This window comes from Emys orbicularis, chromosome 20 (genome assembly GCF_028017835.1).
Source record: "Emys orbicularis isolate rEmyOrb1 chromosome 20, rEmyOrb1.hap1, whole genome shotgun sequence".
In the NCBI taxonomy this organism is placed as follows: Eukaryota; Metazoa; Chordata; order Testudines; family Emydidae; genus Emys; species Emys orbicularis.
The window spans coordinates 17,002,866-17,025,886 of NC_088702.1; the positions used below are offsets into that span (position 1 = coordinate 17,002,866).

At 52.9% G+C, this 23,021-nt stretch overlaps 1 protein-coding gene across 1 annotated transcript in view; it reads right to left on the minus strand.

The window, feature by feature from the left end:
• Positions 1 to 15,601: 15,601 nt before the first annotated feature.
• LOC135892202 (sushi, nidogen and EGF-like domain-containing protein 1) overlaps positions 15,602 to 23,021 on the minus strand; it is a 24,103-nt gene continuing 16,683 nt past the window's right edge. Inside the window, exons 2-7 of the mRNA XM_065419914.1 lie at positions 22,818 to 22,917; positions 22,679 to 22,714; positions 18,460 to 18,590; positions 16,905 to 17,186; positions 16,439 to 16,576; positions 15,602 to 15,778 (exon numbers count right to left, since the gene is read on the minus strand). Coding sequence (XP_065275986.1) covers positions 15,602 to 15,778; positions 16,439 to 16,576; positions 16,905 to 17,186; positions 18,460 to 18,590; positions 22,679 to 22,714; positions 22,818 to 22,917 — 864 coding nt within the window. The remainder of the gene's footprint in view (positions 15,779 to 16,438; positions 16,577 to 16,904; positions 17,187 to 18,459; positions 18,591 to 22,678; positions 22,715 to 22,817; positions 22,918 to 23,021) is intronic.

The window sequence follows — 23,021 nt, forward strand, 5'->3', positions numbered from 1 at the left end:
CAAGAGGCGGCAGCGGAGTCGGCGGCAGCGCGGCAGCGGTCGACTTTCCCCCGTCCTCACAGCCAGGTAAGCCGACCTAAAATATGCAACTTCAGCTACGGTATTCACGTAGCTGAAGTTGCGTATCTTAGGTCGGACCCCCGCTGTAGTGTAGACCTAGCCTTAGACTCGTAAGCTCCTGGCACCAGTTTATCTTCCTCATTCTCTTGCAGTAGAGTCGCTGCTAAGGCCAGGTTGTTCGCTGCTAGTCTCATTAGGAATGGCTGGGAATCGCAGAGTAGGTGCTGCCAGAGCTTTTTGTTTAAGCACCCTTAGCGCCTCCTCTTGCTCTGACCCCCAGCCCCATTTTACCTTTTTCTTAAGCAGTTTCCATAAGGGCAATGTCATTTCAGCAGATTTGTAAATATGAGGTCTTAGAAAATGAAACCCTCCCAACAAGACCCGTAGGAAATGTTGATCTGTAGGAGCCAGCGTTTCTAGCAGGGCTCTTACTTTTCCTTGGTCTACCCGCCTCCCTTCCTTTCCTAGAACAATCCCCACTTGAGACCGGACCAACTGGGCTTTGTCTAAGCTAACCTTAAAACCAGTCTCTTGAATCAGAGCCAAAACATTTTCAGTTAACTGTTGCACCTGTGCCTCAGTTTCCCCCCAAATTAAAATATCATCTAGATAGGAAAAAAACAAAGGACCAGGCTTGTGGGCTAAGACGGTCTAGTATATCTATAACATGTTTATGAGCTATCGCTGGGCTATTATGAAATCCTTGGGGTAAACGCTGGAATGCCCATTGTTACCCATTTACCGTGAAGGCAAATCTATCCTGTGAGTCTGGGTGCAATGGGATGGCAAAGAAACAATTAGCCAGATCAATGACTGAGAAGTATTTGGAAGTAGCCTGCACCTTTTGAATTACTTACATCATATCAGCTACTATAGGGGCCATAGGGATTGTGCCTTTGTTAACACTCCAAGATTTACCATCTGCCTTGAGAACTGGCCATACGGGACAGTTAAAAGGGTAGTTAGTTTTTCGAATGACCCCCCTGTGTTCTAAGTCCTGGATTATTTGTTGTAACTGTGTTTCAGCCTCCTTAGGACAGGGGTATTGTTTTTGAGGAGGTACCAAATCCCCAACAATTTTTACACACACCTGTATTTTCCCACAGTCGGTTTTCTTTTGAGTCCAGACAGTGGGGAATTTTGAGCGCCATACCTCAGCTTGCTGAATTATTGTGGTGGCAGCTATCGGTCCCCCTTTCGTTAGAGGGATCCTCTGCTCCACTTTTCCCAATTTTTAAATAACCAGTCTGTGCCTAGAATCATTTCATCTGTCATGGCAGGGGTCTGAATCAGCTCTCCGTGGGTTCTAAACCCTTGCCCGGAGAGAGGCACTTGTGCCCATTCCCAGCCTGTACTGGGCTTCCCTTGAAAGGACTGCAGTGTGACTTGTTTGAGTTTAGTGCCGGCTTATGGCTGAGTTCGGATTAGTGAGATTGCAGCTCCTGTGTCAATTAAAGCCAAGGTAGGAGCACATGTGCCCTGCTGGATATAAATACATGGTCGGCCCTCTGGGTCCCAAGCGATTTCACTGAAGAACCTCCGGCGTGGTGCTCCTACATGTGGAGGAGGTTCAATATCCCGAGGGTCTCCCTATACCGCATCTCCTGGGAATGGGAGGGGGTCCATAAATACCGGAGGAGTAGGAGGAGGGAGAGGAGCGGTCAGGGTGATTATGCTCGCTACTCGCTCCTCCTTAGAAAGTGTCTGAAGTTTAAAAGCTTCTGCCAATAAGTCCTGTGTGGGTGCCCCATGCCATTCTTCTCTATCTGCCCCATGTTGTATTAACACCTTCCAGGCTATGGGGCGAGTGTCTCTTTCAGTTAACTCTTCCTTGCCTGGACCTGAGGGGTCTGTTTTAAATTTCTGGAGGTCTGGGTACAAATGATCCCTTTGTCTTCCTCCATGATATCCTCTACCCCGAGATCTACCTCTAGTGTCCTCCCCGTGCCCCAGTTATGCCCTTATTGCCACTTTCATTAGAATAAGTAACTGATGGCTCTAATGCTGCAATATAGGCCACTCTGTCCCTTTTTATGGGAGGTGGTAACTATTTGCTGGCCCAGGTCTCTTAGGTCTTGTAATGTGGCAGGCTGGCCGGATCGCCACACTCCCAGTCTTGCTGCATAAAATGGTTGTAAGGAGGCAGTGCATTCTCTTAAAGAGTCTACACTAAATGGCACCAGGTCCAGTTTGGTGGCACTATCACGTGCCACTAAGCCAGCCATCATCTGCATGAGACCCCATCGAGTTAGAAAAATTTCGGGGTCCTCATCAGTTTCCTGTGAGATCACAATGGCTTGGGCCAGGAAATTACACCTGCTCATTAGTTCTGCGATTTTTGTCAAGACATCCATTAGCTGGTAATCCCCCTCAATCCTAAACCCGTCTATAAATCCCCACATATCTGGGGCTGCACAAATGCTCATTAAGCGGTGCATTTCTTGTGAGTTTAAACCCTCCCTTTCTCCCAGTAAAAGGGCATTAACACTCCATCTAGAAAAAAATTCCCATTTTAAAATCCCCAGCCACTTTACCGTGGCCTCAGGGCCGGCTTTAGGCCGATTCGGCCTATTCCCCTGAATGGGGCCCCGCGCCTAGAGGGCCCCGTGCAGCTGTCCACCCCGCCCCCGGCCCACTTCCCCCTCCTCCCCTGAACGCTCCGCCCCCCTTCTCCTCCCCCTCCCCTGCTTCCCGCGAATCAGATGTTCGCGGGAAGCCTGAAACAAGCAGCAGGCAGGAGGTAAGCGGGGGGGTGGGAGGGGGCGTGAGGAGGGTTCCAGGGAGGCGCGGCGCGGCGCAGCCCAGTCCGGCCCTGGCCAAGCGCGCGGCTCCCTCCGGCCTGGCCCCAGCTGAACACCCCCAGCCCCAGCCCGGTCCCGGCCGAGCAGCTCCGGCCTGGCCCGGCTCAGGCCCCGTGGCGCTGGTCTCGGCCTCGCGGCGCCGGTCTCGGCCCCGGCCTGGTCCCGGCCCCAGCCGAGCGGCTCCAGCCCGGTCCCAGCCCGGCCCCAGCCCCAGCTGAGCGGCTCCGGCCTGGCCCCAGCCTGGACCGAGCAGCTCCAGCCCGGCCCCGGCCCCTGACCCAGCCCTGGCTGAGCGGCTCTGGCCTGGACCCGGCCCCGACTGAGCGGCTCCGGCCCGGACCCGGCCCTGGCCGAGCGGCTCCAGGCAGCGCGGTGAGGGGGTGTTGGAAGAGGGCAGGGGAGTTCGGAGGGTTGTGGGGGGATGGATAGGGGTTGGGGCAGTCAGAGGGCAGGGAACAGGGGGATTGAATGGGGCAACGGTCCCAGGGGGGGCAGTCAGGAAGGAGCAGGGGTTGGATGGGGCGGTGGGGGGCAGTCAGGGGCAGGGGTTCCAGGGGCAGTCGGGGACAGAGAGAAGGGGTGGTTGGATGGGGCAGGTCCCAGTCGGCCATCAGGAATGAGAGGAAGGGTTGGATGGGGCGGCAGGGGGCAGTCAGGGGATAGGGAACGGGGGTGGATGGGGCAGGGGTCCCGGGGGAGGGGGGACGTCAAGAACTTTAGGTAGGTTTAGCATGCATCCGCATACATTACGCAATGTATGTAATATATACTTTTGTTATTATTTATATAGTTATGGAAAGTAAATAATACATGGAAGAAATGAAAGGTGTTTTTTACGTTTTTTTTTTTTTAAAGTCATCCCTGTCCGGGCCCCGCCAAAAATGTTCGAATTGGGCCCCGCACTTCCTAAAGCCGGCCCTGAATGGCCTAGAGATCTTGGTTAAATAACCATGTTACAATGTGTCAGAATTGGTTAGTTAAATTTCAGTAAAATAGTTGGTTAAGGTATAGCTAAGCAGAACTTAAGTTTTACTATATAGTTTGCAGTTAATCAGGAAGAAAGGGGGGGAATGGAAACAGGGAATGGGGGTGGGGAAACTGAAATCATGTTTTGCTAAGGGGGGGGGGGGGGGAAATGGGAACAGGGAATGGGAACCGGAAAACAGGCAAGTCTCTGTGGTGTCAGAGCTGGAAAGGGGGACACTGAGAAAGAAAACTAAAATTATGCTTGCTAAAAGTTCACCCCAATAAACATCAAATTGTTTGCGCCTTTGAACTTCGGGTACTGTTGCTCTCTGTTCATGCAAGAAGGACCAGGGAAGTAAAAGGGTAAAAAAATAAGCCCCCTAACATCTTGGTGCCATTGACTCGGATTCATCGCATCGAATAGGTGAGTGGCAGCCTGTAAATCCCCCTCCCCAACAGTCCACACAGTTTCTTGGGGGGGGTATAGTGAACTCTCGTGGTGGTAGTTGCGGGTTCTGGCAAGCCAGGGTAAATGATTTTTTGAATAAATAAATGAGAAAAAACCAGGGCCCATACCAGGTGCAGGGGTCAGCCTGGGATGAGATTAAAAAGGAAACGGAGGAAGTGTTAGGGGACCCAGAGGGATGGGGGATGGCTGAGGAGCTCACCCTCCTTTGGTATATGGGTAGCAAAAAAAAGGTCCCTGCCCATTGGGACTGAATGCCTTCCAGAGAAAGGAGGCACTCCAGTCCACTTGTGAGAGGTTTGAAGGAAGGGCAGCATTATGGGAAGCTGCCAGTAACCTTTCAAGTTTGGTGCTGTTCGGCAAGGGCTGCTGAAGGGTTGTAAATTAGTTAGGGGTGGTTAAAGATAATTTGGCTTTTAGAGTTAAAAGCAGAGTTAACAGACCACCTTTAGAGACAGGAGCTGGGACTTGGTCCTGGGGGAGTGGGAGGGGGAAAAAAAGGTTTCAAAGTAAAAAATGGCCGGGTTTGCAGGAGCAGGTAACAACCCTCAGTCTTCTCCCAGAACCAGGCTGAGAACCTGGGGGGAAGGTCCCAACTGGTTCAACCTGGGGAGCCTGCTCTTGGTTCAGAGCTAACGATATCCTTTTCTTCTTTTCCGTCTCCTTTCTCTCAGGGCTTGGCTACACTCGGGACATCAGTGGAGTCGCGCGGCTCTCGCAGCGCTCTCGCAGCGCTGTACGTACTCCACCTCTCCGAGGGGAGGAGCTTGCAGCGCTGCGAGCGAGCGTGCAGCACTGCAGGCACTGATTACACTGGCGCTTTACAGCGCTGCACTCGCTGTGCTCAGGGGGGCGTTTTTTCACACCCCTGAGCGCAGCAAGTTGCAGCGCTGTACAGCGCCAGTGTAGCCAAAGCCTCGGTTTACTTAATTTGCTGCTGGGAGCCTGTACTTTAAACTGACCTAGCAGACTTAATTGGTTTCTTTCCATCTCTTCCCCTTCTCTCCCCCTGGCTTTCCACACTTTTGTTTTTCTGAAGTTTTAATGGAGGGGACTTTGGATACTTATGTGAAATGTTTTTGGTGTTTTGTTTTGTTTTGTTTTGTTTTTTTGGTTGGGACAAAGTATGACGGAGGTCTGCTGTATTCCACTGGAATTTTTGGAGTAACAGATCCATGGGCAACCATGGAGACAAATGTTTTACTGCCTTTTGAACAGTCTCAAGGTAAAGACAGCACAGGTTAAGGCAGCTGTGTGGCAATAATTGTACTTGGTGGCTGAGTTGTTAAAGACAAAGTGCACTACCTTAAAAAAAGCAACAGAGAGTCCTGTGGCACCTTTAAGACTAACAGATGTATTGGAGCATAAGCTTTCCGACGAAGTGGGCATTCACCCACGAAAGCTTATGCTCCAATACATCTGTTAGTCTTAAAGGTGCCACAGGACTCTCTGTTGCTTTTTACAGATCCAGACTAACATGGCTACCCCTCTGATACTTGATACCTTAAAAAACTAACTGTAGGAGTAAGTGATTTAAAGAAGTAAGTGAAAAGTTACAAATACCTTTTGCAAAAATTGATAATACAAGGTTTGGAGGAAAGTAAACATTTGGGAGTTGTGAAAATGGTACAGGTAACAGCTGTGAAGATGTTAAAGGTGGCAGTTGTGGTGTTACAAGAAGCAAGTTTTTGGTTTGATAATAAAACCCAGTTATATAAATGTAACTGTATGTGCAACTCTGTGCAGTCCCATTGGATGGAAGCTTGGTAATTCAATTATACCCGGGGGTCAGGAAGAGCGGCTACTACCACCACGATGCTTCTGCCCCCAGCAGCCTTTACAGCTATTCGGAGGGAGAATGGGCCCTTTCCCCACAGAAATGGTCTATAGGGGACTGCTGCAGGCAGCAGGCGGAGAAATAATCTGATCAAAATTATTTAACTATTGGGTAATGTGATCAAAATCACTAAAGGAATGACAGGGGTTTCTATTGGAACTTAACTTGACTGCCCCTGGCTGTCTCTGGTTGTACAAGATGGGAGTGTAATCGGGGTACAGTTGTGTAACAAAAAGTAATCACAGTGCAAGGGATGTTAGGCAAAAGATAGTTGTGTGTGTGCACAGGAAAAAGAAAAGGAAAAGGGGAGCAGTGATGGGAAAACACTGAGCCTTGGGGTGGCTCTGGGGGATTGGACTGTCACTTTGGGGGTGCATGAAAACTCTGTGGGCATGGGGGAGGCAGTTACACCTTGTGTAAAATTAATATGGGTAATATAATGTTATGGAGGTTAAACTATTTCCCAGGACGTGTGCAGTGTATATTGGAAAGGGGGTAAAAGAAATGCAAACAAAACATGGTACTTAATTAAAATCCTGTTAGGGCTCCAAAAGGAGCCACAATACGTTGTGTTTTCTTTATCAGATCTCTGTGTGTTTTGGAGCAGGAGATGAAAGTGAAAAGTAATCAGATCTCTGGTGGAAGTGAAATGTGTCCCTTTTAAGACACTCTCTGAGCTGCTAATAACTTTGGATCCAAAAGCAAGCCAAAAAAGTCTCTGTGTGAATGCAAATTACCTAGTTGATGGGGGAAGGAGGAAACTGCCCATATGTAGCAGCACAAAGAACCTGCAAATAATAAATAGCTGGTCAGCAAATATGCTACTAGAAGACTCAGATTATGGCCCTCCAGGAAAGGGAGGTAAAAAAACAAGTCAAGCCTAAAAATAAGGGGGACAGGTTAACCCCTAAGAGGGAGGGGTGTGTGTGTGTGTGTGTGTGTGTGTGTGTGTGTGCGCGCACAAATCTGAAGCTGTCTCTCAGCTATTACCTGAAAATAAACTTAAAGCTTGGTACAGCAGAGAAACTATTGCAAACCTGGTCTGTTGTACAAGAGGGGAAACTGAGGCACACCACCTCATGAATTTCATAAATGACCAGTGAGTGGGGCAATTCACTAGCCTGACTATAAAACAAAATAAGGACAGCCTGGAGGTAATTCTTCTATTTTTCCTGCAATTAGCAAGGAAATTTGTAAAAGGAATTGGTATTTTTATTAAGCAATAATCTATCCCCACCAGAGGGGGTGGAAGTTATTTCTTTTGTTTTTCAGATACTGTACAAGCATGCTGGCGCCAGCGGAAAAATAACCCAGAATACCATGGATCTATGTTTTGTGTTGTTTGTCTGTGGTGTTTGTCTTGTTGCTAGCATGCGTGGGTGGGGGATGGCTTCAAAAGGCTGACTGGGGTGGGAAATGTGTATGGAAATGCAAAATGCTCAACTACGAGGCCAGCACCTGTGTAATAGCTACCATGGTGCCTGGAAATAGAACGGCAACTAAGGTGGGCCCCACAAGCCCTATGGAAATAATAAGAAGGGGAGGGGCTCACTGGGAATCAACGGAGGGGTGTGTAAAATGGTGTAACTCAAAGAAGATGTTTGGATGTGCCCGTCTCCTATGACTATGGAGGAGCAGGATCAATGGCCTATGGCAAGGGGTGGACAATTGGGTGTACTGTGTATAAGGTGTTTTGCTGGAAATGTACATATTACTGGGGACACAATTACACCAGCCCCTAACCAAACTACACACATCTACACGCTGCTATCTGGACTTTGGAGCACAAATGGATCTGTAAATCTTATTGCTGTGAATATTCAAACCGGGGCATACTGCCTGATTCCATACCAAGTGGTTAAGTTGGTTTGGACAATAACCCATTTCTCTGTGGACATTCAATGGACTTATGCACGTAAAACCTGCAGGGGCAGCTTGTTGCAACTGCCAGCAACTGGACACATGAAGATGTTAACCCTGTCGAAGGAGGAGAGGCGTGCTTTGGTGGTGGCTCGGATGTTGGACCATACTGCAGTGGTCAGGACTCGGTGTTGCTGTAAATTATCACAGCAGCTGGTGTTTTATTAACTGTATTTGTGTTACGCTGCATATGGAAACAATCAAGGGGGGCACAACCCCTAGAAAACAGCCACTAATTATAACCTATAAGTAATGTACTAAGCCCTCCTCCCGCCGCAGTGTACTAAACAACCCGGACCCAACCTTCTCGGGCCCACTCTAATGGGAAGTCTGGAACACTAATTGCAATAGGTGTGGTATGTCCGCACGAGAGAAGGTGCAGGGCACGGTACTACACAAGGGGCAGTGGGACAAATGAAATATCAACACCTTCCACCTTGATGCCTGGCCCTATCAGGAAATGTGTCGCCATATGTCCTATGCTTTTCCAGGGATACCTGGGCAGGAGGATCCCAAAAGAAAAAGAAAAAAAAAAGGGGGTGGAGTTTTAGGATATAGATATTCAAGCCTGTTTGCAAAGGCCTATACTTTAAGAATTTAGGTGTATTCTTATCACGTAGCTAGTTATAGAGGTATAAAAAAAAGAATCAAAATCACTCTCTGTCTGTGTAAGGGACAGTCTGAGGCCTGGTTCTTAAGCTAAGGCCTTTCGCTAAGCAGCGGAGGCAGCCATAAACTGAGAAGTGAACGGTCACATCCTCACATTCCAAACTAGTCACATTGAAATAAGGTGCTATTGGGCTGTTAGGAATACAATCCTGTCCTGGTATTCCTGTCACCTCCAGAGAAAGGGAAGAGCCTAGAAGATGTAAAAGGAAACTTAGAGTGATAGCATCCTGTCTGGCAAGAACTCACTTATCAATAGCTGGGATGTGAAATCCTCATTTCTGTATTGTTCTATCACTGTAGTCTCCACTTCCCTATTGTTTGTCTGTATAATCTCTGTCTGGTTCTGTGATTGTTTCTGTCTGCTGTATAATTAATTTTGTTGGGTGTAAACCAATTAAGGTGGTGGGATATAACTGGTTAAATAACCATGTTACAGTATGTTAGGATTGGTTAGTTAAATTTCAGTAAAATGATTGGTTAAGGTATAGCTAAGCAGAACTCAAGTTTTACTATATAGTCTGCAGTCAATCAGGAAATAAGGGGGGGGAATGGAAACAGGGAAAGGGGGTGGGGAAACTGAAATCATGTTTTGCTAAGGCGGGGGAAATGGGAACAGGGAATGGGAACAGGAAAACAGTCAAGGCTCTGTGGTGTCAGAGCTGGAAAGGGGGACATTGAGAAAGAAAACTAAAATTATGCTTGCTAAAAGTTTACCCCAATAAACATCAAATTGTTTGCGCCTTTGAACTTCGGGTATTGTTGCTCTCTGTTCATGCGAGAAGGACCAGGGAAGTAAGAGGGTAAAAAAATAAGCCCCCGAACAAACCCCCTGGAACATTTCACAAACCCCCAGGGGTTCACGAACCCCAGTTTGGGAACCACTGCCTTAGGGGCTATAACATTATACCAAGGCTCAAAATAAAGTTTCTATATAAGGATTTGATACAAAGTTCCCATATCAAAGGACTTGACACAAAGTTGTATGAAAACAGAGGTCACACATGGCTAGACCCAATACAAGGTTATATGAAAGTTATGCAAAGATGCTTAATGCAGACATTTATCTACACTGTGTGTGGGGGAGGAGATGGTGCATCCTTCTTCCCCTTTCCCGCAGACCCACTGTGGAGTGTGCTGACAAATCCCAGTGCAAAGTGTGTGTGTGTGTGTGTGTGTGTGGTGGTGGTGGATAGAATCCAGGCATCCCACCTCCCAGCACCCCTGTGCTAACCCATCAGACCTCACTCCACTCCCAGAGCAGGGGAGAGAACCCAGGCATCCTGGCTCCCAGCTCCTCCACTCTCACATTTGAACTAGAGCAGTGGTTCCCAAACTGGGGTTCGCAGAACGTTACAAGGAGTTCGCCAGAAAAATTTCACTAATGGCGGACAGAGGACCGTGGGCATTGGAGACAGCAGGTGGGACCCGGTTACAGGGCAGACACCCCGAGCCCCAGGGAGAATGGGGCCGGGCAGTTGGGGCTGGCAGCCCAAGCCCCAGGGAGAGCGGGGCCGGGCAGTTGGGGCCGGCAGCCCAAGCCCTGCCCCCGTCAGCGGGGGAGCCAGCAGCCCAAACCCCAGCGCTCCCCATGCAGCGCTGGAAGCCCAAGCCCCAGGGAGAGCGGGGCTGGGCAGTTGGGGCCGGCAGCCTGAGCCCTGTCCCCGTCAGCGGGGGAGCTGGCAGCCCGAACCCCAGCGCTCCGCGCGGGGCTGGCAGCCCGAGCCCCAGGAAGAGCGGGGCCGGGCAGTTGGGGCATCCATCACACTGAGGAACTTTAAACTTAAATCCCTGAAAATATTCATTTTTAGGAGGGGGTTCACGAGATTTCACAGTTTAGTGAAAGGGGTTTGCGGGCTGTTAAAGTTTGGGAACCACTGAACTAGAGCCAAGTGGTTGAGGGGCACCCTTTACAGATGGGAGCAACTGGCCTTTGGGGTGAATAGCCTGTGACAGAGATAGGGATAGAACCCAAGAGTCCCGGCTCCCAGCCCCCCCTGACCTAAGCACTAGACCCCCCCTCCCCGAGTCAGAACCCAGGAGTCCTAGCTTCAAGTGCCCCCTGCTCTAACCCACTAGACCCCACTCCCCTCTTAGAGCCAGGGATAGAACCCAGGAGTCCTGGCTCTGTTTCAGCTGATCATCTCGAAGGAAGGCATCTCAGTCCCCCATTGTGCCATGGCAGGTTGCCCAGATTGGGATGGGGATGGTGCAGACAGGTCTCTGGGAAGTGCTGGTGCCTTTCCTGACCTACTGGAGTCTGAATTTTGAGATTTATCTGCAGTGGATTGGTATGCGGGTATGTACCATGGGCAAACTCTGAGGTCTCTGGCACCCCTAGAGGGGAAAGGTCCCATGCCCCATTCCCCACCCCTCTGAGCCAGGGAGTCCCTGACCTGGGGCTGGATCAGCGCAGACGCCCCCTAGTGGGTGTAATCTGTCTCTTGTTCCCTACAGTACATTGCTTCCGGATCCCTCCCCGTGGTACTGTCAGGAGTCCTGTCTCTTGCTGGTGAGGCGGGCTGGAGTTTGGGGGGGCTGGTGTGGGGTGGCCGGGAGCTGGGGAGGGAGCTGAGCGGTGTGCAAGAGGAGTTGTTGCTGAGTTTTGCACAGCTGCCTAGGGGTGTTTTTCTGCAAATTATTTTATGGCTGTTTACACATAACCATAAACTTGATCTTAAACAAATAGTTGCCTGGCTTTCATGCTGATGAACGTCCTGGCAGGTCTAAAGGGCCCCTGAGGTGGCTAGAAGTGTTGCCAAGTGTCACAATGTTTAGTTTAGTTTATTTCTTATGTAGACATGTGGCTCTAACTACCAGCCCCCACTTCCTTCCCAGATCTGGAGCTAGAACCAGGTGTTCTGACTCCCAGACCTTTTGCACTAACCCACTAGACCCCACTCCCCTGCCAGAGCCTCTGCTCAGCTTAGAAAAGAGACGACGAAGTGGGGATCTGATGGAGGTCTATGCACTCATGTATGGTGTGGAGAAAGTGGAATAGGGAAGTGTTATTTATCCATTCACATAACGCAAGAACTAGGGGTCACCCAATGAAATGAATAGGCAGCAGGTTTCAAGCAAACAAACGGAAGTATTTCTTCACACAATGCGCAGTCAACCTGTGGAACTCACTGCCAGGGGATGTTGTGAAGATCAAGTGTAAAAAAAAGAGCTAGATAAGTCCATGGAGGATAGGTCTATCAGTGGCCATTAGCCAAGAGGGTCAGGGATGCAACCCCCTGCTCTGGGTGTCCCTAAGCCTCTGACTGCCAGGACTAAGGCTGGGCAACAGGGGATGGAGCACTCAATAATTGCCCTGGTCTGTTCATTCCTTCTGAAGCATCTGGCACCGGCCACTGTCAGAGATGGGACACTGGGCTAGATGGACTATTGGTCTGACCCTGTGGCTGTTTTTATGTTCTCCTGGCTCTGGGAGCAGAGCGTAGGCTAATGCTTAGAGCAGTGGGTAGAGACAGCTTAGGCAAGCACACAGATCTGGCACATTCAGTGGAAAGGCTATGGGGCTGGGATGGGACTGTCATATTAGTGAGTGGGGCAGTGCTGGGTGTAGTAGAAAGAGAAAGCCTAAAGCAGGAACCTGGTGCAAGGCCTGAGGCCTGAACAAAAGTCAGTAAAAGTTAGGGTGACCATATGTCCCAATTTTATAGGGACAGTCCCGATTTTTGGGTCTTTTTCTTATATAGGCTCCTATTACCCCCCCCCCCCCCGTCACGATTTTTCACACTTGCTATCTGGTCACCCTAATAAAAGTTATGCTATGAGCAAGAGTCAGGCCCTGTCAAAAGTCAGTGTCCGGTACACAAACTCGGCACCGCTATTGCTAGCATTGCTAAACCACACTGAACATGTGAACACATTCCAGCAGGCTAGCACAAGAACACCCCAGCCTAGCACACTTAACAAAAGTGGTGAATAGTGATACCTTATCTGAAACCTCAGGCGTAAAAGTACAAAGACAGGTGGTGAGTAGGGATGTTTTGTCTGAAACACCAGGAGAAAGTACAAGGGGAGGTATCAAACATGTCATGAAACACGTAAGGTGGTAAGTAGGTTGTTTATCCCAGATTGTTTGTCTCAGTCTATAAATGTTGGGCTACCTCGCTTTAACCCTTCAGCTGGCCTAGGGAGCAGTGGAAAGTCCCACCACTGAATGAGCTGGTACATTTTGTCATGGGCATACCCGTGCTAGTGTAACTGTAGACATTGATCTGGGGATCTAGGACCCTGCTTCGTCGATGTGACGGGGTGAACTCACTCCGCACTGGATGGGGAAGGGTTAACTCCTCACTGTGGGTGGAGGAAGCCAGGTCCCTAATGGACATGCTCCAGGTGTAACAGCAGCATAAGAGGGAACAGCCCAGCTCAGTCTGGGCTGACCACCGGAGAGGAAGGATATTCCTTGCCGGCTCCCACCCGAGAACAGCTGGAGTCCCGGACCGCGGAAGCCAGAGCTGCTGAGACCCAAGCAGAGGTCTGAGCTACAGGGAGCTGCACCGGCCGAGGAACCCAGAGACCCTGAAGATGCACAGACCGCCACGATGAGTAGCACAATAGGAAGTAGCCATTGCCTGACGATAATCAGCGTGTTGCAGATGGATCCCTGCTGACTCAGTGGCAGACACACTTGCCACTGAAAGGGCCTTGGGCTGGGACCCGGTGGAGCAGGGAGAGCCCAGGTCCCCCTACCCTGGCCGCCACCCCCCGGATGGCAGCCCACACACCCCAACCGGCCAGTAGGCCATACAGCTCCACCCTGGAGGGCAACTGTAACCCTTCTGCCAGGTGGAGCCGGCAGCAACCAGGGCCGGGTTCAATATCTAGGGGTTCCTTTTCAACAATACAACACAGAACTGGCTCGAGCCCCCATCCTGTAACCTGGGGAAAATTAGACACCATCCCTGGGCGCCTCTGAGAGGCATTACTTCCCCACTCGCAAGCACAGTCTGAGTGTAGAAAAGAAATTTTTAATGCCAGGAGAGAAGTCACCCGACATTAATTAGGGAAAACGCCACAAGCAGGATTCATAATCATAAAACTGTGCCCACCCCAGAGTGCGTGGGGCAGAGCCTTCTGCCTCATGTCCTTGAGTTCTACAACCAACAGTTCCTTCTCTGTGCCCCCCTCTGCTCCCTCACCAGACCCCACTCACAGGGGTTGTCCTTGGTCAGTGAGGAGCCAGGGGTCAGAGGTGCATCTGGGTGAGTTCAGCTCCCACCCAGTGAAGAAGGCACCTGGTTTGCTCCACCATCTGAGCACTTGCTGTGGCTGGCTGCCCCCGAGTCGCGGTTTCTCTCCACTGGCGGCCCCACCAGCTGACTGCTCGCTGCTCCCGCCGCCCTTCTGCTGCCACCTGCCTCTCTGCTGTGACCGCTGCAGGTCAGTCGCTTAGTGATTTTCAGCTTTTAGCAAGCTGGGCAGAAACGCTGTCCCCCCACAAGTGATTTCAGCTCAGACACCCCTTTATCCATCTGTCCCCACACACCCTCTGTTCCCATACACACCTCTCTATGTATCTATCTGCCCCTCTGTCTATCTATCCCCATACACCCTATCTATCTATCTATCTATCTATCTATCTATCTATCTATCTATCTATCTATCTATCTATCTATCTATCTATCTAGCCATCTAGCCATCTATCTATCTATCCCCATCCACCCCCTCTATCTATCTATCTATCTATCTATCTATCTATCTATCTATCTATCTAGCCATCTATCTATCTATCCCCATCCACCCCCTCTATCTATCTATCTATCTATCTATCTATCTATCTATCTATCTATCTATCTATCTATCTATCTATCTATCTATCTATCTATCTATCCCCACACCCTGCATCTATCTATCTATCTATCTATCTATCTATCTATCTATCTATCTATCCCCATCCACCCCCTCCATCTATCTATCTATCTATCTATCTATCTATCTATCTATCTATCTATCTATCTATCTATCTATCTATCTATCTATCCCCACACCCTGCATCTATCTATCTATCTATCTATCTATCTATCTATCTATCTATCTATCTATCTAGCCATCTAGCCATCTATCTATCTATCCCCATCCACCCCCTCTATCTATCTATCTATCTATCTATCTATCTATCTATCTATCTATCTATCTATCTATCTATCTATCCCCATCCACCCCCTCTATCTATCTATCTATCTATCTATCTATCTATCTATCTATCTATCTATCTATCTATCTATCTATCTATCCCTATCCACCCCCTCTATCTATCTATCTATCTATCTATCTATCTATCTATCTATCTATCTATCTATCTATCTATCTATCTATCCCCATCCACCCCCTCTATCTATCTATCTATCTATCTATCTATCTATCTATCTATCTATCTATCTATCTATCTATCTATCTAATAAGATCTTGCTTTCACATTTAGACATCTGGACACTGAACAGGTTTAATTCTTTCCACTAGGAGGCAGTGCGCACACACATACACACACACACACGCACACACACACACATACTCCCTTCCCCAGGCGTCCCCCGTCCCGCAGGTGACAGACACCCCAAGCCACAGTTCACAGATGATCCTTTATTGCTACACTACACTCAGGGCTGGCTGCAGGGGGCGCCCTGCCAGTCGGGGCAGCAGCCTGGATCCTTCCAGCAGCTGGGACAGGTCAGACGGCGTGCAGAAGGGTCGAGGAAGGGCCCCTCTGAGCCAGGCCTGGAGTCATCTGGAGAAAGTAGGGTTGGCGTGAGGAGGGAGACTGGCTGCAGCGTCCCAGCGGTGATGGGCCTGGAAAGGGGGCTCAGGCAGGGCTGGGGGCAGAGATCTGAGGTTTGCAAACTGGGCGCGTGACTCTAGAGCTGGTGCCACTTATAGCCAGCAGTCGCTGCTCTCGGTGGGGACTCCTGTCACCTTGAAATCATTCACCTGGAAGACCCAGCGGCCCTGAACCCCGACATTGCTTGTCTGCCCAATGTGGAGGATGGCGTCTGTGCGGGAGCCCGGGATGTTGTAGAAGTTTTTGTCGTCGCCGCTGTTGAAGCCAGCCTGAGGGCAGACATGGGGAGCAAATGTTAATGCAATAGCCCGTTGCAGCGCCTCCTACTGCCATGCTGGGGTAGTAGGACGGCGCTGACAATGAGAGGAGAGCGCCCCCTAGTGAGCCCCCGCCCTACTCCCTGCAGCACAGCGCCACCTACTGAGCCCCCACCCCATCCCTGCAGCCCAGTGCATCCTGCTGAGCCCCCGCCACGCTCCCCGCAGCACAGCGCCCCCTGCTGAGCCCCAGCCACGCTCCCCACAGCACAGCGCCCCCTAGTGAGCCCCCGCCCTGCTCCCTGCAGCACAGCGCCACCTACTGAGCCCCCACCCCATCCCTGCAGCCCAGCGCATCCTGCTGAGTCCCCGCCACGCTCCCCGCAGCACAGCGCCCCCTGCTGAGCCCCTGCCACGCTCCCCGCAGCACAGCGCCCCCTGCTGAGCCCCCTGCCCCGCTCCCCGCAGCACAGCGCCCCCTGCTGAGCCGCTGCCACGCTCCCCACAGCACAGCGCCCCCTGCTGAGCCCCGCCCCGCTCCCCGCAGCACAGCGCCCCCCGTGAGCTCCCTGCCACGCTCCCCGCAGCACAGCGCCCCCTGCTGAGCCCCTGCCCTGGCTCACGCCACCACCTCGTGCCGCATTCCTGTGTGTGCTGTATAAGGGGACCTACCTGGGCGGGAGTGCCCCCTAGGCCGGTGTTGGCGTCTCCTCTACTCGCTGTGCCCGTGGTCCACTGGATCGTGCCATAGTTCAGCATGATGAAGGTGACTTTGCCGTCGTTTGCCAGCACAGCCTGAAATGTGTTCACCTGCAGCGGAGAGGGAAGGGACCTGGGTGAATCAGTCTGGGAGGTGGGGGGGTTGTGGGAGGGCAAGGCCAGGTGCCTGGGGGAGGCTGGCCCACGGGGTATTCCATCCAGGCTGTGCTACGTATCGCTGCCAATGAAACCCACTGGTCAGGAGGTGGGATAGCTTCATCTATGGGGTGACCCCTAGTGGTGACCAGAGGAGCTGCGCAGGTGCAGGAACCATAGGGTACTGTCTGGGTCCAGCAGCCCCACTAGCCAGTCTCCCTTCCTGTCTCTCCCCTGCCCCTAGGGGCTCGGCGGGGGCCTTGGGGAATGAGGCGCCACATACCTTCTGGGAGGTGGAGCCGTAGTAGGCCACACGGTCCCAGGTGGCCACGAAGGCCCACGTGGCAGTGAAGGGGATCTCCGGGAAGTACTGGTTGATGTCTCTGGTGAGGCGGCGCAGCAGCTCGGGGTTCTGGGTCTCCCGGTAGTAGACGTCCCCACTCAGGTTGTTGTTCACATCGCCCCAGTAGGGGGCCACAAAGGGTCGGCCATCAGCCAAGGGGAAGGGGTCGGGGGTGTACTGGGAGACGGACACGCCGAAGGACACCACGCCATTGTTGTTCACCTGTGGGGGTGGGGAGCAGAGTGGTGGATGTAGGAACACAGCAGAGCATGGCTAACCCCCTCCTTGCAGCACAGCACCCCCTACTGAGCTCCCCGTCCTGCTCCCCACAGCACAGTGTCCTCTGATGAGCCCCCTGTCCCATTCCCCACAACATGGTGCCCCCTGCTGAGGCTCGCGCCCACCCCCAATGCCCAGTGGGATGTGAGGCACCTCGGCTGGTGATGTGGGGCACAGACACAGAAATCCATAGAGTCTAAGGCTAGGTCGGTCCATTCTGCCCACCTGCTTTGCCCTCCTGCCTAACTTCGGTCTCAGAACCAAACTGGGGACCCCAGCCTCCAGCCCAGATCTGTGGGTCGAGCTAGAGCGCAGCTTTCAGAGGAAGATGCCCCAACTCCATGGAAAGACTCTGAAAGATGGAGATCCCGCCCCGCCACCGGGGCAAGGGTTGGTTCCCTTCCCTAGTGCAAAGTCACCCCTCATTTCCAGCCTGGATTTGTCCAGCTTCATCTCCCAGCCATCGGCTCTCACTCTGCCGCGTCTGCTGGGTTCAGGAGCTCTCTGCACTGAGCAAGCTCCTCCCCAGGGAGGGGCTGATAGACCGGGATCAAATCCCCTCTTGGCCTTCTGCGGAGAAACTCAGCAGAGCCAGCAACTTATGTCTAAATACTGTTGGTACAATAGTTGGGGATAGATAGATAAGGCAGAAAATTACGCCCTGAGCCTTAGGAATTGCGTATGGGTGGGTACTTACATTGACAGGGTTATGCCTAAGCCAGTGGTTCTCAAACGTTCATACTGGTGACCCCTTTCACACAGCAAGCCTCTGAGTGTGACCCCCCTTATACATTCAAAACACTTTTTTTCTATATTTAACACCATTATAAAGGCTGGAGGCAAAGCGGGGTTTGGGGTGGAGGTTGACAGCTCACGACCCCCCGTGTAATAACCTTGTGACCCCCTGAGAGGTCCCGAACCCCAGTTTGAGAACCCCTGGCCTAAGCCCTAAGAACAGGGTAAGAGTGGGTGCCCTAGAGTGTAAGGATATGCCTGAGCCCACAGAAGGGTAAGGGTGGGTACCTAAATTAAGAGGGTTATGCCTTGAGCCCTAGGAATTAGGTAGAGGTGGGTGCCCTAGAGTGTGCATGTGACAGAGAATTTTGTGCAGGAAACAGCATGGATCGATAGCTAGCCCTGTGTGGCACCCTACTGCTGGCTGCCTGTGAGCCGTGTGCCTTGGGGTTGGCGGTGGGATCGGCCCGGCTGTACGTACGTAGAGGGAATGGTGCTCCTTGCCATAGAAGGTGAAGGTCATGGAGATGGGGATCTCCGGTGATGCCCCATCATCAGCTTTGGGGTTCTGCTGGTCGCCCTGGGCTGGTCCATAGGGATACAGCAGGGAGTCTGGGGTGGGGAGAACGTGCCTTGTGAGAGCCCGGAGCACCTCCTCCCCCCGTTGGGTCCCATTGCCCCCCAGAGAGCCACCTCCCACTTCATCCCCAGCCTGATGCCCTTTGGGATCAGCAGTGCCCCCGTGTGGTATCAGGAGCTGCTTTGGGAGAGCTCCCCATTGGCCTTTGTATTCCAGAGCCATGCTGAAACAAACCAAGTCCCCCCAATCCTCCCCATCCATAACATAGCCGTCCACCCCGATTCTCCACCCCACCCCTAATACAGGCCCCTACTCTGATCTCCCCCCCTCACTCCATCCCTAACATAGCTCCCGACCCGATGCCCACCCTGATTCTCCAACCACCACTAATACAGGCTCCTACCCCAATCCCCACACCTAACACATCCCCCCACCTTGATTCTCCAACCACCCTTAATACAGGCCCCTACCCTGATCTTCCCCCCTCACTCCATCCCTAACGTAGCTCCCGACCCGATGCCCACCCTGATTCTCCAACCACCACTAATACAGGCCCCTACCCCAATCCCCACACCTAACACATCCCCCCACCTTGATTCTCCAACCACCCTTAATACAGGCCCCTACCCTGATCTTCCACCCTCACTCCATCCCTAACGTAGCTCCCAATCCGATGCCCACCCTGATTCTCCAACCACCACTAATACAGGCCCCTACCCCAATCCCCACACCTAACACATCCCCCCACCTTGATTCTCCACCCCACCCCTAATACAGGCCCCTACCCTGATCTTCCCCCCTCACTCCATCCCTAACATAGCTTCCGACCCGATGCCCACCCTGATTCTCCAACCACCACTAATACAGGCCCCTACCCCAATCCCCACACCTAACACATCCCCCCACCTTGATTCTCCACCCCACCCCTAATACAGGCCCCTACCCTGATCTTCCCCCCTCACTCCATCCCTAACATAGCTTCTGACCCGATGCCCACCCTGATTCTCCAACCACCACTAATACAGGCCCCTACCCCAATCCCCACACCTAACACATCCCCCCACCTTGATTCTCCAACCACCCTTAATACAGGCCCCTACCCTGATCTTCCCCCCTCACTCCATCCCTAACGTAGCTCCCGATCCGATGCCCACCCTGATTCTCCAACCACCACTAATACAGGCCCCTACCCCAATCCCCACACCTAACACATCCCCCCACCTTGATTCTCCAACCACCCTTAATACAGGCCCCTACCCTGTCCAGTTTTGGGCCCCACACAACAAGAAGGATCTGGAAAAATTGGAAAGAGTCCAGCGGAGGGCAACAAAAATGATTAGGGGGCTGGAGCACATGACTTATGAGGAGAGGCTGTGGGAACTGGGATTGTTTAGTCTGCAGAAGAGAAGAATGAAGGGGCATTTGATAGCTGCTTTCAACTACCTGAAGGTGGGTTCCAAAGAGGATGGAGCTCGGCTGTTCTCACTGGTGTCAGATGACAGAACAAGGAGCAATGGTCTCAAGTTGCAGTGGGGGAGGTTTAGGTTGGGTATTTGGAAAAACTTTTTCACTAGGAGGGTGGTGAAGCACTGGAATGGGTTACCTAGGGAGGTGGTGGAATCTCCTTCCTTAAGAGGTTTTTAAGGTCAGGCTTGACAAAGCCCTGGCTGGGATGATTTAGTTGAGAATTGGTCCTGCTTTGAGCAGGGGGTTGGACTAGATGACCTCCTGAGATCCCTTCCAACCCTGAGATTCTATGATTCTATAATTCTATGATCTTCCCCCCTCACTCCATCCCTAACATAGCCCCCGACCCGATCCCCACCCCAATTCAACCACCCCTAATACAGGCCTTTACCCCAATCCCCACCCCAACACAACCCCCACCCTGATTCTCCACTCCCACCCCTTATACAAGCCCCTATCCTGATCCCCATGCCACCTTGATTTCCCACTCCTAACATATCTCCCTACCCCAATTCTCCACCCCACCCCTAATACAGCCCCCTATCTTGATCCTCACCTACAGGGCCGGCTCCAGCATTTCTGCCGCCCCAAGCAAAAAAAAAAAAAGCCACGATTGCAATCGCGATCGGCGGCGGCAATTGCCAAAAAAAGCCGCAATCGGCGGCGGCAGTTCAGCGGCAGGTCCTTCGCTCCTAGAGAGAGTGAGGGACCTGCCGCCCCCGAATTGCCGCAGGTGCCGCCCCTCTCCCTTGGCCGCCCCAAGCACCTGCTTGTTAAGCTGGTGCCTGGAGCCGGCCCTGCTCACCTAGGGTTGCCAACTTTATAATTGCACAAAATCGAACACCCTTGCCCCGTCCCCCACCCTGCCCATCTTCTCTGAGGCCCTGTCCCTTCTCTGAGGCCCGGCATCCATTCACTCTGTCCCCCCTCCCTCTGTCGCTCGCTCTCCCCCACCCTCATTCATTTTCACTGGGCTGGGGCAGAGGGTCGGGTTGCGGGCTCCAGCCAGGTAGCGCTTACCTCAGGTGGCTCCCGGTTGGTAGCACAGTGAGGTGGGAGAGGTGAGGGCTCCAGCTGGGGGTGCAGGCTTCGGGCTGGGGCCAGAATTGAGGCGTTCAGGGTGTGGGAGCTGGCTCCAGGCTGGGGCAGGGGGTTGGGGTGTGGGAGGAGGTGAGGGCTCTGGCTGGGGGTGTGGGCTCTGGGGTGAGAATGGGTATGAGGGGTTTGGGGGGCAGGAAGGGGCTCTGGGCTGGGGTATGGGGTTGGGGTGCGGTAGGGGGTGCAGGGTGCAGGCTCTGGGAGGGAGTTTGGGTGCGGGAGGGGGTTCCGACCAGGGGCAGGGGGTTGGGATGCAAGAGGCGGTTTGGGGTGCGGGCTCCGGCCGGCCGGCGCTTACCTCAGGTGGCTCCTGGTCGGTGACGCAGCGGGGCTAAGACAGGCTTCCTGCCTGCCCTGGCTCCACGCTGCTCCCGGAAGCAGCTGGCATGTCCCCCCTCCGGCTCCTAGGCATAGGCGTGGCCAGGTGGCTCTGTGTGGTGCACACTGCCTGTGCCCGCAGACACCGCCACCACAGCTCCCATTGGCCACAGTTCACAGCCAATGGGAGCTGCGCAAAGCTGGTGGGGGCAGCACGCGGAACTTCCCTGATTGACTCTGCACCTAGGGGCCGGACATGCTGGCTGCTTCCAGGGAGTTGCAAAGAACCAGGGCAGACAGGGAGCCTGCCTTAGCCCCACTGCGCCGCCGACCGGACTTTTAACAGCCTGGTCAGTGGTGCTGACCGGAGCCGCCAGGGTCCCTTTTTGACCAGGTGTTCCGGTCAAAAAACGGACACTTGGCTACCCCACTCCTCCCTCCCCATCCCTAACATACCCCCCAACTTGAACTCCACCCTGATTCTCTACCCTTGCCTAATACAGGCCCCTACCCCAATCCTCACCCTGAACTTCCCCATCCCTAACATAGCCCCCCACCCAATTCCCACCCCAATTCTCCACCCACCCCTAATACAGGCCCCTACCCCAATCCTCACCCCTAACACAGACCCCCTCCCTGATTCTCCACCCCCACCCCTAATACAGGCCCCTACCCCAATCCTCACCCCAACACAGACCCCCTCCCTGATTCTCCACCCCCACCCCCAATACAGGCCCCTACCCCAATCCTCACCCTGAACCTCCCCATCCCTAACATAGCCACACCCCGATTCTCCAGTCCCATGTCTAATACAGGCCCCTACCCCAATCCCCACCCCTAACACAGCCCCCCACTCTGATGCTCCTCCCCAATCCTAATACAGGCCCCTACTTCGATCCTCACCCCTCACTCCCCATCCCTAACATAGCCCCCATCTAATCCCCACCCAGATTCTCCACCCCCACCCTTAATATAGGCCGCTGTCCCGATCCTCACCCCTCTCTCCCCATCCCTAACATAGCCCCCAATCCGATTCCTACCGATTCTTCATCCACACCTCTAATACAGGCCCCTACCCCGATCCCCACATCACCCATAATACAGCCCCCACCCTGATTTCCCACCCCTAACACACCCCCTACCCCGATTCTCCACCCCCATTTCTAATACAGGCTCCACCTCCCACCCTGGTCCCAACCTCATCCCTAATATGGGCCCCATTCCAATCCGTTCTTACCTTCTGCCATCTCCACAGGGGCGGGCAGCACCAACCCTAGAGAGGGGAGGGAACAGACTGTCAGCCCCAGGGCACAGTGACACCAGCCCCCCACGCCCGATGGGCTCCAGACCCAGCGGTGGGCCTGGGCCCCACTCACCCAGCAGCAGCAGCAGGAAAGCGAGGGGGGTTTTCATCTCGGCCAGTCGCTTCGATTGGGAGCCGCTGGGTTGGGATGTGCGAGTGAAACAGCAGCTGGACTGCAGGGGCCAGGAGAGGGTGTTAGGGTTAGGGAAGTTAGCTAGTGAATCAACAGGATCTAGTGACCTCGCTCCCCCCATACACACCCCACTGTCTATGTCTG